A 14,551-nucleotide genomic window follows, 5' to 3' on the forward strand; every position below is an offset into this window, starting at 1 on the left:
TGTCCAAACGATCGCGCAGCAACTATGGAACCGTGTGGAGCCGATGGATGGTCATTAGAGATTTATTTTGTACAAAAAAAAAGATTTATCAATCATTCATCTTTAGATGAATTTTCTTTCTTTTCCTAATTATTATGGAAATAATTTTCAAAAATCACAATTAATACAACTAACCGGCTCATTGTGGCCACACCATCCGTGACCCCGTTCGACGCACGTTCTAATGTTCTAATGGCAACCACCACCACCGATCGGTACATGATCGCGCGCGGCATTAGATCGATCGATCGTTGCTGCGTCTATATGTATGCTGTACACTCACACTCACTGTCCCTGTCTGTCACTCCAGGGCCTCCTCCACGCAAACGCAAATTAGGGGGCTTTATTGCCGCCACCACCACAACGAAACCGCAGCGGACACACCACTATCACCGACGTGACGCGTAATCATATCGTGGGTTGGTAACCCGTTTTATGTTTTGTCCGTATCTCGCGACTTAAGTTTTTCGCGAACGACCGCTCTCGGTAGACCTTGCGCGGTGGATCGAGCGACCGGGGCGCGTCAGTTGATTCGTGCGCTCGTACGTGGCCGGTTGGTTGGTTGGCTTCTGGTTCCGTGCTACCTAGTGTGTGTGTGTGTGTGCCTCTACTCCTCCGTTAAGGAAGAACACTCCGTCAAGATGCTGCAAAGCGTACTCCGCCAGGTGGTTCGGTCGGTCGGCTCGATCGGTGCGCCGCGCACGTTCGCCAGCTCGTCGTTCGGTACGGCGACCGGGGCCACTTCGCCCCTCACCTACCTGAGCGAGGACGAGCTGGTGATGAAGGAAACGGTGGCCAAGCTGGCCCAGGAACAGATCGCCCCGCTGGTGAAGAAGATGGACGAGGAGCACCAGTTCGATCCGTCCGTCGTGCGCGCCCTGTTCGACAACGGGCTGATGGGGATTGAGGTGAGCGACGAGTATGGGGGCAGCGCGTGCAACTTCATGACCACCATGCTGGTGGTGGAGGAGCTGTCCAAGGTGTGCCCGGCGACGGCCGCGTTCGTCGACATCCACAACACGCTGGTCAACTCGCTGATGATCAAGCTCGGCACGGCGGAACAGAAGAGCAAGTATCTGCCGAAGCTGAGCCAGGAGTACAGTGGCAGCTTCGCGCTGTCCGAACCGTCGGCTGGGTCGGACGCGTTCTCGCTGAAAACCACCGCCAAGAAGGATGGCAACCATTACGTGCTGAACGGTACCAAGATGTGGATCTCCAACTCCGACCTGTCGGGGGTGTTTCTGATCATGGCGAATGCGAACCCCTCCGCCGGGTACCGTGGCATCACGACCTTCATCGTCGAGCGCGAGTACGAAGGTTTCACCGTGGGCAAGCGGGAAAGCAAGCTGGGCATCTGCGCCTCCGGTACCTGCACGCTGCACCTGGACAATGTGCGCGTGCCGGAGGAGAACATCCTCGGGGAGTTCGGTAAGGGCTACCAGTATGCGGCCGGCTTCCTGAACGAGGGACGCATCGGCATCGGGGCGCAGATGATTGGGCTGGCCCAGGGCTGCCTGGACGCGACCATCCCGTACCTGCTCGAGCGCAAACAGTTCGGGTCCGATCTGTACTCGTTCCAGAGCATGCAGCACCAGATCGCAACGATCGCGACGGAAATTGAAGCCGCCCGGCTGCTGACGTACAATGCGGCCCGGCTGCAGGAGGCTGGCGCACCGTTCCTGAAGCAGGCGGCGATGGCCAAATTCTACGCGTCGGAAGTGGCCCAACGCACCACGGTCAAGTGTATCGATTGGATGGGTGGCGTCGGCTTTACCAAGGACTTCCCGCAGGAGAAGTATTACCGCGACTGTAAGATCGGTGCCATCTACGAGGGTACGACCAACATGCAGCTCAGCACGATCGCCAAGGTCATGAAGAAGGAGTACCAATCGTAAAAAAAAGCCTTCTTCTCGTTACGCAACGGGCCCTGGAGGTGTGACGCGATGATGGTGTGGTGGCAGTCTCGCGAGACGAGAACATTCCGGTTCCAGGCAGAAGGCAAAGCAGCACACGCACACGCACACGCAGATACGAGCGAGAGGGAGATATCAAATTTTGTCTTCCGCATACGATAGTCCCACACAAGCACACAACCATTTCGGGGCATGCTGGTAGTGTATGCGTTCTGATAATGCGCATAGCGCGTGTGTAGCTAGCATAAGTAGAAACATCAGAGCAACATAGGGGGTCTTCTGATCGATGATGATCGAGTCAGGAGAGCGCGATTAGTGAAACACGCCCAGCAACAATAGCGTGAATTTGTGAAAAAACGGATGCATTTATTATGGTTAAAAATTACTATTACACTGATATATATACGTACACGTGGCGCGCGAGACACAGCGGACAGACACAGCGGACTTGTACGGACCCCAAGACGAAACGTGACTGCAGACGGGACCGAGGACAACCTTTTAGGCTAGGCATGTGCACGAACGAAGCAATTATTATTACGCTAAAGAGAAACAAACATTCCAAGAGTGTTTCGATTCCGCTGGAACTCTAAATACAGCATTAAACAAAAAAAAAACGGAAGGAGCGCATTGGGTAGGTAGGTACCGCGATTTAGTGGTAGGCTGTTAATATGGAATGGGCCTTTACTTTCGGTACGAAAATAAAGCTGTCGAAAACTGATGAATGTGTGTGTGTGGATGGTTTGTTAGCTGAATGGTGTGAATTTGCTGGCTCAATGGGTGTGAACACAATAGGCGGGTGGCCGCGTTTGCGAATTGCGAATACTACAATGGGGATAATACGGGCTCATGAAGATGGCAAACACAAATGGAGTGCGAAGCGAAAGAATCGAGTAAACCAGGCAGATATAGCTGACTGTCGTGGGTCAACATTTGCGATCAAATAAAGCTCAATCAATATCACAAAGGCTGCTCACAGATGAGATTTGAACCCTGGTCCTGTCGTGTGAAGAGCGGTGCCGTTGTTGCATCTACCACCGTGTAGCCACTAAGTGGGCTGGTTATGTTTTGCGAATGACACCGGACGATCAAACTCATGTAGTCTTTTTAGCCAGTTAGTCCACTGAGTTGGGCCAGAAAAGGCTTTACGTCCCAGAGGTTCTCATTCACGTGTGGTTCAACTATTGCGTGTCTGGCTTAACTGTTGCGTGTATGGTTCGTGTACTGGTAAAATGACAAATATTGCGCTATCAATTAAAACCTCTCGGTACAGGTTGCTGATGCGTAGAAATCGGATGAGGCGGTTCTGCTGTGGTTTGTCGGGTCGGATAGTATGATTGCTCCGGCGGTATCAAGTTGGCCGGTGACTCGGTGTGTAGTGTATCCATGGTAATGGTAGACTGGATCTGTCGAGAAGGTAGGAGTGTGTCAGGCGGTTGTGATCGATGCGAAGAAGGGAAAGGTCTCGTCGAATGTCGCTGGAACCGGAAACGTCCCAGGATGGGGTGTTGTGCTTGATAGAGCGGAGTTTCGTGGAGAGGTATGCGTTGTGCCAGGTGGTTTTCCAGTGTTGAGCGACTATTTCGTTAGTGAAGCGGATGTCATCTTGGCGTGAAAGAGTGCTGTGTAGTTCGGCTGGACGGAGCCGATCTTTGTTAGCCACTCGTTCATTGAAATGGCAGATGATGAGGGGGGATTTGTGGTTAGGAAGTTTGATGGCACAGTTGGCATGGTTGGAATGGATCGCTCAGCTGGCTGACGCTCCCGATTAACGGAGCGGTCTGTGAAGATATTATGATGGTGCTGCTATTCATCCAGGTGATGAGGTGAGTGAAGGTACTTTTGGGGATGAGGCTGCTTTTAGCCGGTTCCCCGGAGAGTGTGTTTTAGTTCCCAGTCTATGGCAGGAGTGCGGTGATAGCAGGGATGTATTCCCCGGTGGGTGGATTGGACGATCGAAAAGCGCTGGTGGTTGGTAAGCAACAGGTAAATAACGAAACCATAGAAGAAAAGAAACTTTGACGGTTTGATGGTCGGTCCACCGCCGGACCGCCAATCATCCGAGAGTTACTGCTATTTACAAACTCCTTCGCTGTTAGCCCTTTGTGTGTGACTATTCTACTACTTGCCAGTGCCATTAGTATAACAATGTCCATCTTATGTCCATGATCTTTTCACTGACCACTTCAACCACTGGGGAGTTCGAAGAGCCAAGACATCAGATGGAGCCAGACCTATTCACAAAGGTGGACACTTCTGGACGGTTTTTACAGTACAGTACAGAAGAAGTCTCGGTATGGATCACACATGGGTCATCATATACTTTTGTGGCAACTCAATTTTAAGCTTCCAGCAAGAGGCTTTTAGAGAATATTTTTTTGTCTGCTTATTAACGATCTTTGCTCTTTTTTTTAAATCATTTTTAGCAATCTCACATACCGTTCACTCACTCGGCTGCTCGGTCCTCCAGCGTTAACCGCTTAACATAGCTATCCCATCCGATCAGTGTGCAGGAAATGGGCCTGTCGTTATCGTTTGTTGCATCCCAAACAATATCACGCACATAGTTTGAGGCGCTGTTCTCTACCAGAATTTCCTTCGATTTGTCGTCGAAGAATTTAACCTCGGGCGTGTTCCCCAGCACCGCGAAATGTTTGCTATAGATGTATAAAAAAGAAAAGGGAAGAATTAAAAAAAACCTCATGAGCTTGAATGTACTGTGCATATTTGCACCAGCATCACCTACCCGTGGAATGATATTTGGTGAACCTTCCGGTCGAAGCACGGTATCGTCTCGAGAAACACGTTCGGTTGCCGTGTATCGATAAAGTGCACACGTCCCATCTCATCGCCGATGGCTACCAGTCGATTCCAGGCGCCTTCATCGCACCACCGGACGGTGGCAAACGGGACATCATGCTTATCGTACAGCGCCACAGCCGGTTTCGGTTCCCGGAAGTCCCACAAGAGTGCCGATTGATCTTTCGAGCAGCTTACGGCCAACGCGTCCTGCTTGCAGTCAGTGGCAACAGACGTAATTGCACCAAGATGTGCGTGTGCGAACGTGCTGGTTGACTGCAAATCGCCCTGGCTGTAATCCCACAGCTTGATGCAACCGTCCACCGAGCCGGAAATTACGGTCCGCTCGGTGTGGTTGAATATGTCCAGTGCCGTGATGGATCCGATATGTTCGTTCCGCTTGTCTATCATGTAGAGGCCGGGTCCACGAACGGCATTCCCCGTGGACCACAGCTCAATCGATCCTCTATCATTGCCCAAAAGAAACTGCAAAAGAAAAGTGGGAAAGCACATCGTTACCAGTACTGTAGGGAGGCAGTATGAAAGCGAGCCGACTAGCTGCGGACAAATCGTTACCAAAGCATCGTCCAGCGTGTAGCACAGTGCCGTTATGATCGCATCGCACCGGTGGCTGAAGCTTATCTTCTCCTCCTGGAAAAGATCCGCCGTCGCGTCCCAACCACAGACGCCACCTTCCCAGAGCCGGCCAGTGTAGTTATTGCCCGCCACAATTACATTACCACCCTCCCGGCTAACAGTGGCCAGATCCAGGAAGGGGGGCAATTTCTTTTCCGGCAAAGGAACCGCTTTCGTGAGACGGTAGTGCAGCGAGTTCGTGTTCGGGTAGTCGGTACTTTTGGCCAGCTCGGGTAATGTTTCCGGTGGCTGGTAGGTGTCCGGTACCGCATAGGTCGATACCAGATCGACACGCCTCGTGTAATCCATGCTGCCCGAAACCGTTTTGCTTTGTTTAGCGGCCCTTTTTCGCTTCGGTGTAACTGTTGTTGGGGGAGATAAGAACGTGCGTGTTTTTGCCGGCAAATGTTTTGACAGTTATCCAGCAACACGTCAGAAATGACAGCTGTTTGAATTGGAACATGACAGCTTGGATCTAGTTTGTTTTAAATGGGCCGTTAGATGTAGACGATTCATTTCAATTAAATATTTGTCATTTCTTTAGCTTTTCTGCAGCATGTAATATTATCTTTCATTTCATTTCATTGTATTTATTTTATCCACTCAAGAATCCAATCTCTTTGCCTTGCATCAAATAAACGTCCAATTTCCTTTAAGAACACACGCGGGTCACTGGTCACCTGAGTTGGTGAGAGAGTTACAAATGCTAATGCTAACACACGCTCTCTATTGTTTTATCGTTTTTGCCGACTGCAATAATTCAATGACCCTCTTTTACAGTTTATATCGTAGTGCTAGAGACAATAGCTGATACGTGATATAGCATTATACGCACGATGATGATGCATTTCACTATCAGATTTAAGTTGGTGATGTAGAAAGGAAATAGCCGGGTTGTTGGATTATGATGCGCAAAAAGATATGATTAAGTATTGAAGCTGTTCTCTTTGCACAATATGCTGAACCATTCTCGTTAACGTACTTTACGTTGGTAACACTTGTGAGTAAGCTATTTTCTTGCAACAAAAGGCTATCCTGTCCTACAGTTTTCAACGATTCAAGTAAGAAAAAAATGAAGTTAAAAACTAAGCGCATAACACATCTTATCTGGCAGTTTACAAACTAAACGCGACAGAAATCCATTCTACCTACTGTGGCAGCAAGGGGCAAATAAAGCATAAATTAAAGTATTAATAATTTCCTGACTTAATTAAATACACACGTACGCACACACACTCTCTGTGTTTTGTGCGAATGCCTCAGGGTTGGCACAGTTAAACAAAACGCTTTAATACATTATATACAAAAAAACGGTACGCTTGTCGGGTACAACCAATCGATAGTTTTTTTTTGTTTTGATGAATATAAATATTAGGAACGGCTAAAACTGTACTAAGCTGCCACTTTTGTTGTGGCTTCTTTAACAAAGATTAAAGTTGTTGTTGGGATGAGAAAACAAAATCCACTAATTTCGTGTAACGTATAGCTTGTTTCTTTTATATCATAACACATTATGTCGATGAATTCATCCGGCGTAGTATCGGTAGCCGGTAGCCATTAAAATTATTTTACACAAAGAAATGTGAGCAAGATAAAGGTCTGGTTGGAGCATGTAAAAAGTTTTCAATTCAAAAAGGCTTGCGCCATGATGATGTCAAACGGTATTCAAAGTGATAATAATCATTTGTATGGAATAGAAAAAAATATATAAGAGAATATAGAAATATAGATCAAATAGAAAACAAAAATACCGTCAGGCAGCATTGGCGAAGCGATGAATAATAAAGTAGTAAAACAAATCCACAAATTGATGAAAAAATTATCGCAAAACAATAAAAAAGCAAAGTTGTGTGTTACCCCAACTGAAACGAACTCCCAGCTCTGTTGTCGATGGTTATTTTACACTGCAGCCGACCTGCCTGCCAGGGCAAGGACTAAATTTCCTCCTTCTATCGATGTCCACGAATCATATTTATTCCTAAAACGAAAGAAAAAAAAAAGGAACCAAAAACGCATCGGTTTAAGCTGTTTCTAGTGGCAAGTATTTATCCTTCATCCCACTTACCGTATAAGATTTTGACATTATCTTGAGATACTCGAGCGAGTTGCGTGCCGCATGTGCGTGGGCCTCAGGAATCGTAAGCCCACTGCCATGGCACACGGCAACCGGCATCGTGGACAGCTGCACCAAGCACTGGAACTTGTTGTTGGCTGACTTCTCGTCGATATCCACGTACGTCACGAGGAACCGTTGCTCTTTGGCTATTTCGTCCAGCAGCTCGGTGCAGTTCACATTCCTATCGCTCAGACTTAGACCCTTAGAGGGGGAAAGAATTGAATCGTTAGAATTAAGGCGCAAATCTCGCTGGAAGGCGTTTAACGGGCATCTTCACACCTGCAGCTGCTGCAACAATTTGCCCGCGCGCGACTTTAGCGCCTTATGAAACTGGGACACCTTCACGCTTTGGCTCTTTGAGAGTGTCGGTATGGAAACATCCTTTAGGCATGCGTACCGGTCACCGTGGTCAGTCTGGCGTAGCTAGAATACAGAACAAAATTGTTTTCGGTGTTAATATCGTAACCTACACACACTTGTAGAATTCCAACTCCAGGCTACATAAATCCAGTTCACTTAATCCTTTCTGTTCCCTCCTCTTCCGGGTTTTTTGCCCATCCACCAGCGCTTACCTCTTCGTTACCGTCCTCATCCAACAGCGCCATCATCTGGTTCGATTCCAACGGTTGATCCTGCAACCGTTGCCACATCTTTTGTGCCGCCTGCCGCTTCGCGATCTTCTTACTCTTGCCTTCGCCCACCTCACGGTGCTTCAAGACCACGCACGCTATCGTAAACTGCCGTTCGTGCGGAAGACCCTTTTCCGTTTCCGTCTCGTACGTTGGCGGTGGCCAGCGGCGTGCCATGCACATCTCCTGCAGCCAGCCGATAGGATTGCCCGTCGGTTCCTCCTCGTTGTTAGCGCTGGGGGGAGAAAGGGTTGAACTAAATTAAGCTTGTGCAAAAACGGCGTATCATATTTGGTTCTTACTCTTGGACCTCCTCGTGCGCATATGCACCGGGAAAATCGTGAAAAGAAGATCCGGTCAGCTTGTCTATGAGCGCCTTGGCTGCCGCTTGCTTCGCTTCCTTCTTGGACTTTCCCGTACCGAGGGCTGTAATGGAATTGATGTCAGACTCAAAATTAGCTATCAATAGACAAGGTCAAGAAGGACCGTCTCCGTACCGTCCTTATTCTGGTACGACACGCGGTACCGGAAGGCTGGTTCGTGCACCGTTCCCTCCACCTGTATCAGATCGTACTGCGGCGTAATGCCACGGCGGCTGAGCAGCTCCTGCAGCAGAGATATGGGTGTTTTCATGTTGTTCGTGGTAAGTTCTGTCTTGAGCGCTTCCTCGATCGGTAGAAACCGTTCCGTATTCTTCGTGGTTTTCTTATTACGGGCAGCCTTTTTTGGGAATCCTTGATTCGTGCTGGGCATGCTGACCGGTGGATCGGGCAGCATGCCAATCATGTTTGGAGGCATTCCCTGCAAATAGCTCCCCTCTTGCTCCATTTTCCGTTTGCTTGGTGTCTGTGAAGAATTTGTGAGTGTTATTATATGCCATCCGCCATAGTAATAAAAGCAAGCAAACGCTTTGGGCTGGTGCAAGCGCATCTTTCCAAACTGCGGACTTACCTACTGTCGGGCGTCAAATGTGCGAAGGGCCAATTGTTTCACTACACCAAACCGTGCCAATGGGTTCCCTGTAACCAATGGCAGCCACTTTCGAGATATTTTTGATTAAAGAAATTAACTTTTTCTTGTACGCCGTATGGTGAAAAAATCGAAGCCGAATATTTTCCGGGGAACCAGCGTTTGACAGCCAGGTTTTGTTATGGTGCTGTCAAATTAATTTAAATCAGGGAGTATTCTACTACTGTAGGTCGTACCGTTTCGAACCTAGCAACGTAGTTCCACTCCGGTAAAAGACTCGAGAAGGCCCCCCTAGAATCTTTTGTGCAAAGCAGTGTGGCTTGTAATTTTTATTGCACAAAGGGATTTGGTAAAAGACTCGAGAAGGCCCCCCCCTGACAAAATTTGTTAGGCGCTGTAGGATTTACGCCTAAAGGTATGCAATCCGCAGTACACGTTGCGAGAGCTTCACAGTGAGCTTTCAGTGTGCTTTCAGTGTGGTCAAAATTGGTTGAAGAAAGTCGAATAAAATATTGTTATTATTTGATTAAAATCCCCTCTCCGCTAACCCTACCATTCATTTTGGGTTACAGGGGCTTCGTACTAGTTTTCAGTCGCACTAGGGGTGAACAATCGGGCCTAAAACATCCACGGCGTTCTCGGACGGTAACGGAACAGTAATTCGATGAATACTTGTTACCTTGCATTGATATTCAGCAAAGGATGAAACATAAGAATAACATAATTTCAAACCACTTGTTAAAATGTATTGTATCAAGTTCTACTCGCTGTCTATTAAAAGTATTAAGGAACAATGCACAATGTTTACATCAAATGGGTTTTGACCATACAGAAATCCCACTGTACAACAAAAATGACAGGCCACAGTGCTGTACACAAAAGATTCTAGGGGGGGCCTTCTCGAGTCTTTTACCAGGGATTTTTGTATGGTCATAACTCGTTTGATATAAACATTGTGCTTTGCTCCCTAATACTGTGACTGGACAGCGAGTAGAGCTGGATAATGTAAATTGGGTAAAAGACTCGAGAATGCCCCCCCTAGAATCTTTTGTGTGCAGCACTGTGGCCTGTCATTTTTGTTGTACAGTGGGATTTCTGTATGGTCAAAACCCATTTGATGTAAACATTGTGCATTGTTCCTTAATACTTTTAATAGACAGCGAGTAGAACTTGATACAATACATTTTAACAAGTGGTTTGAAATTATGTTATTCTTATGTTTCATCCTTTGCTGAATATCAATGCAAGGTAACAAGTATTCATCGAATTACTGTTCCGTTACCGTCCGAGAACGCCGTGGATGTTTTAGGCCCGATTGTTCACCCCTAGTGCGACTGAAAACTAGTACGAAGCCCCTGTAACCCAAAATGAATGGTAGGGTTAGCGGAGAGGGGATTTTAATCAAATAATAACAATATTTTATTCGACTTTCTTCAACCAATTTTGACCACACTGAAAGCACACTGAAAGCTCACTGTGAAGCTCTCGCAACGTGTACTGCGGATTGCATACCTTTAGGCGTAAATCCTACAGCGCCTAACAAATTTTGTCAGGGGGGGGCCTTCTCGAGTCTTTTACCGGATTTACTATTTTGAATTTTGGGTAAAAAACTCGAGAAGGCCCCTCCTGGAATCTTTTGTGTAAAGCAGTGTGGCTTGTCATTTGTATTGCACAGTGGGATTTTTGTATGGTCATAACTCGTTTCATATAAACATTGTGCTTTGCTCCCTAATACTGTTACTGGCGAGTAGAGCTTGATAATGTACATTGTCAGAAGTGATTTGAAATGTTATTGTTCTTATTTTTCCTCCTTTTCTGAATATATGTGCCCGTTAACAAGTATCCATCGAACCAATGTTCCGTTACAGTCCGGAAACACCGTGTGTGTTGTAAGCCTGATTGGTCACTCCTAGCGTGACCAAAAATTATTACGTAGCTCATGTAAGCCAATATAAATGGTCAGGATAGAGGGAGGGGGATTTAATCGAATAATAAGCAATATTTCAATCGACTTTATCCAACCATTTTTGACCACACTGAAAGCACACTGTGAAGCTTTTGCAATGTGTACTGCGGATTGCATACATTCAGGCGTAAATCCTACAGTGCCTAACAAGTTTTATCAGGGGGGGAGGGGGGGGGGGGCATTCTCGAGCCTTTTACCAAATTTTGTTTTGCTAATTGATCTTTCAATTTTGTAATCTTAACCACATTCTTCTTCTTCTTCTTCTTTCTTCGCCGAACGACCTCATTAGGTCATGCCCGCCATTTCTGGTTCACTAGACTTATTTATACCGCATAGTCGGATAGTCAGTCCTCACTATGGGGAAAAGGCCCATATGGGATTCAAGCCCTGCCGTGTGAAGACCGGCGCCACTGTCGCATCTACCACCGGGCCGCCCTAATGAATTCTTAATCCGAATATCCGCTCGATTAATGGCCATCACTCGAGCTCTGGTAGATCTGTTTACTGTCTCTTCGAAGTAGACCTTTGCCTATGAGGCGTAGAAATTCTTTACAGTGTGGTCGTATAGAGTAGAAGCAAAGTGTAGAGGGTTTATACTGTTGTTCGGATTCATTACCATACCAGTACGGTATCATTACAACACCTTAAGACATCGGTCGTGAACAATTACCCAACCTTGGAGTTGGGAGCCATGGAGAGCAAGCAAGTTGAATAGGAGAACCTATACAACATCCAATACGACTTACGATTATACCCCATTTGCATTGGCTCTCATTCTCGCTATTTGCCCATGTCTCTTTTTTCGGATCCAGTCAGGGTGCAGTTATAATGATGTTCTCAAAAACATAGATAAATAAATAAATTAATTATTTACCATTAGACGTAGGACATTTTCACGTAATCTCCGGTTCTGTTTCGCTCTGATTTTAGACACGAATTGCATTCCTTTGTGGTTTATCCCCCATAGTAATGGCAGTAGTAGCAATGTTAGGGCCGACAAGACAAGCATTTTTCACACTTCAATGAGATGCAAAACTGGAAAATCAAAAGGCAATTTTAGCAAAGTGACCAAAACAGGGGTTTTTCGCCCTATTCAGCTTACCTTTAGGTAAAGTTTGAAACTTCACTTTCGTTTCTCGTCGGAAGATAACACAAACTATACACAATTTTTAGCAACATGCAACCTTTCGGGAGATGTTGTATGACTTTGCTAGAGTTAATCATATACTTCAACCAGTCGCATTCAAACCTTGAGCCAATCTTTTCATATAGCTTCGAGCAAATCGTTATCATTTCACTATCATTTTACCATTATTTGAGAATTACATTCAATATTTTAATTGTGTTCAGGAACATCTTCAAAGTACGTTATTCTTTTTCAATATGAAAGAGACAAATAAAATTAAGGAATTCAAATTATAAACAAAAACAACGATTATAATAAGCATGAGCATCAAAATTAAATTGCAAAAACTACAAGCAAATTGTGTGTTCGTGTGTGTCAACGGAAGTAGCTAAATCTCCAGTTTCCGAACGTTCTCTTGTGAACATAATGTTCTAGCGACGGTGTATCCGGTGGGTTTGTTGCGCCCACCGCACATCGCATTGTGGCCGCGACTGGCCGGCCAGAGCAAGGACTAAATTTCCTGCCGCTTTCGATGTCAACCAATCATTTTCATTTCTAAAAAGATAAAGGGAACGCATTTGTTAAGCTGTCCTTAGTAGAAATAAAATACTAAATTTACCTGCTCACTTACCTTATGATACTTTGACATTATCTTGAGATACTCGAGCGAATTGCGAGCCGCATGTGTGTGGGCCTCTTGAATCGTAAGCCCACTGCCATGGCACACGGCAACCGGCATCGTGGACAGCTGCACCAAACACTGGAACTCGTTATTGGCTGTCTTCTCGTCGATATCGACGTACGTCACGTCGAACCCTTGCTCTCTAGCTATATCGTCCAGAAGCTCGGCGTAGTTGATGCCTCTGTCGTACAAGCTTACGCGCTATTTGGACATTAGGAAAGGGGCAGAAAATGGGCGGAAAGGCAGAGAATAATAGGAAACGACTTAGACCCTGCCAGGCTGGCCTGCCTGTCTTGTGACGTTTACCTCTTCATCGTCGTCCTCGTCGTATGGCGCCATCGTCTGGTTCGATTCCAACGGTTGATCCTGCAGCCGTTGCCACATCTTTTGTGCCGCCTGCCGTTTCGCGATCTTTTTGCTCTTGCCTTCGGCCACTACGCGTTGCTTCAGTACCAGGCACGCCATCGTAAACTCGCGCTCATGGGGAAGACCTTTTTCCGTTACCGTCTCGTACGCTGGCGGTGGCCAGCGTCGTGCCATGCACATCTCCTGCAGCCAACCGATAGGATTGCCTATCGCTTCTTTCTCGTTGTTTACGCTGTAAAGTGTTGTGAAGTAAGGTAACGTATATTTTAAAGCTTATTCGATCATGTTTTTCCCTTACTCGCAAATTTCCTGCTTCACATGTTCTCTGGGGTGAACAACGGTCAAGCAAGATCCGGTCAGCTTTTCTATCAATGCTTTGGCTGCCGCATGTTTCGCTTCCTTTTTGGACTTTCCCGTGCCCATTGCTGCGGCATAAAAGGATTAAAATTAAGATAAGAGAAAATATATCCACTGATAACGAACACACACACACACACATCATACTACTACTCAGTACCATCTTTATCCATGAACGAAACACGATACCGGAAGCTGGGTTCGTGCACCGCACCCTCCACCTGTACCAGATCGTACTGCGGCGTAATGCCCCGACGGCTGAGCAGCTCCTGCAGCAAGGATATCGGCGTTTTCATGTTGTCCGTAGCAAGTTCCGTCCTGAGCGCTTCCTCGATCGGTACGGAACACTCCATCTCTTTCAACATTTTCTTACTCCGTGCGGCCTTTTTTGGGAGGGTATTCGATGGGCCGATTGGTGGGTCAGTCGGATTGACTAGCAGTGTTTTAGCCATGCTTAGGCTGAGCTGTTCCATTTCCTATGTGTGTGTGGAAAGAATTAGTAAGTAAACCTAAACCCTTTTCCATCCGGCCATAACGATAAAAAGATTTTTAGCATAAACGGGGCAATAGTATCCTTGTCCGATTTGTCGACCTTACCAACGAGCAGGCGTCGAATTTGTAGGGCCGCCTTTTTCACTAAACTAAACCACAATAATGTTCTCGCTGTAATACTAAACAACTTTCGAGCTAGGTTTCACTTTTGTTTTCCCTTTCGATTGTATTAAAAAGAAAACCTTTTGCTGCAGCGTATGGCGAAAATTCGAAGCCGACTATTTTCCGGGCACCAGCGTTTGACAGCCAGGTGTTGTTGTGGTGGAGATGGCCGAGTCAAATCGATACAAAATAAAAACAAAATCAGGCGGCACTCTACCGGTTTGTATTTAAAATTGATTGTGTTCCATTAATTTCATTCAATGGGCTATTGTAATGCATGCAATAATTTTCTTGCATAA

General features: G+C 46.4%; 4 protein-coding genes across 4 annotated transcripts; 1 reads left to right on the forward strand and 3 right to left on the reverse strand.

Moving 5' to 3' along the window:
* The first annotated feature begins 308 nt into the window (after positions 1 to 308).
* LOC118513443 (short/branched chain specific acyl-CoA dehydrogenase, mitochondrial) lies at positions 309 to 2,673 on the forward strand. The gene has a single exon (XM_036059185.1). The coding sequence runs from the start codon at positions 681 to 683 to the stop codon at positions 1,932 to 1,934; it is 1,254 nt and encodes a 417-aa protein (XP_035915078.1). The 5' UTR covers positions 309 to 680; the 3' UTR covers positions 1,935 to 2,673.
* Positions 2,674 to 4,313: 1,640 nt separating this feature from the next.
* Positions 4,314 to 5,806, reverse strand: LOC118513447 (methylosome protein 50-like). Its single transcript, XM_036059197.1, has 3 exons — positions 5,328 to 5,806; positions 4,699 to 5,237; positions 4,314 to 4,609 (listed from the first exon to the last, which is right to left on the reverse strand). Exons 1-3 carry the CDS (start codon positions 5,694 to 5,696, stop codon positions 4,399 to 4,401), a joined length of 1,119 nt encoding a protein of 372 aa, XP_035915090.1. The 5' UTR covers positions 5,697 to 5,806; the 3' UTR covers positions 4,314 to 4,398.
* Positions 5,807 to 5,951: 145 nt separating this feature from the next.
* On the reverse strand, positions 5,952 to 9,287 carry LOC118513448 (interferon-inducible double-stranded RNA-dependent protein kinase activator A homolog B-like). Its single transcript, XM_036059198.1, has 7 exons — positions 9,084 to 9,287; positions 8,630 to 8,978; positions 8,435 to 8,558; positions 8,076 to 8,367; positions 7,783 to 7,926; positions 7,453 to 7,704; positions 5,952 to 7,365 (listed from the first exon to the last, which is right to left on the reverse strand). Exons 2-7 carry the CDS (start codon positions 8,958 to 8,960, stop codon positions 7,360 to 7,362), a joined length of 1,149 nt encoding a protein of 382 aa, XP_035915091.1. The 5' UTR covers positions 8,961 to 8,978; positions 9,084 to 9,287; the 3' UTR covers positions 5,952 to 7,359.
* Positions 9,288 to 11,913: 2,626 nt separating this feature from the next.
* On the reverse strand, positions 11,914 to 14,414 carry LOC118513449 (interferon-inducible double-stranded RNA-dependent protein kinase activator A homolog). The gene is made up of 7 exons (XM_036059199.1): positions 14,196 to 14,414; positions 13,759 to 14,074; positions 13,540 to 13,666; positions 13,182 to 13,473; positions 12,825 to 13,076; positions 12,170 to 12,748; positions 11,914 to 12,102 (listed from the first exon to the last, which is right to left on the reverse strand). The coding sequence occupies exons 2-6, from the start codon at positions 14,069 to 14,071 to the stop codon at positions 12,743 to 12,745; spliced, it is 990 nt and encodes a 329-aa protein (XP_035915092.1). The 5' UTR covers positions 14,072 to 14,074; positions 14,196 to 14,414; the 3' UTR covers positions 11,914 to 12,102; positions 12,170 to 12,742.
* Positions 14,415 to 14,551: the final 137 nt, after the last annotated feature.

The sequence above is a fragment of the Anopheles stephensi genome, chromosome 3 (assembly GCF_013141755.1).
Source record: "Anopheles stephensi strain Indian chromosome 3, UCI_ANSTEP_V1.0, whole genome shotgun sequence".
Taxonomy (NCBI): domain Eukaryota; kingdom Metazoa; phylum Arthropoda; class Insecta; order Diptera; family Culicidae; genus Anopheles; species Anopheles stephensi.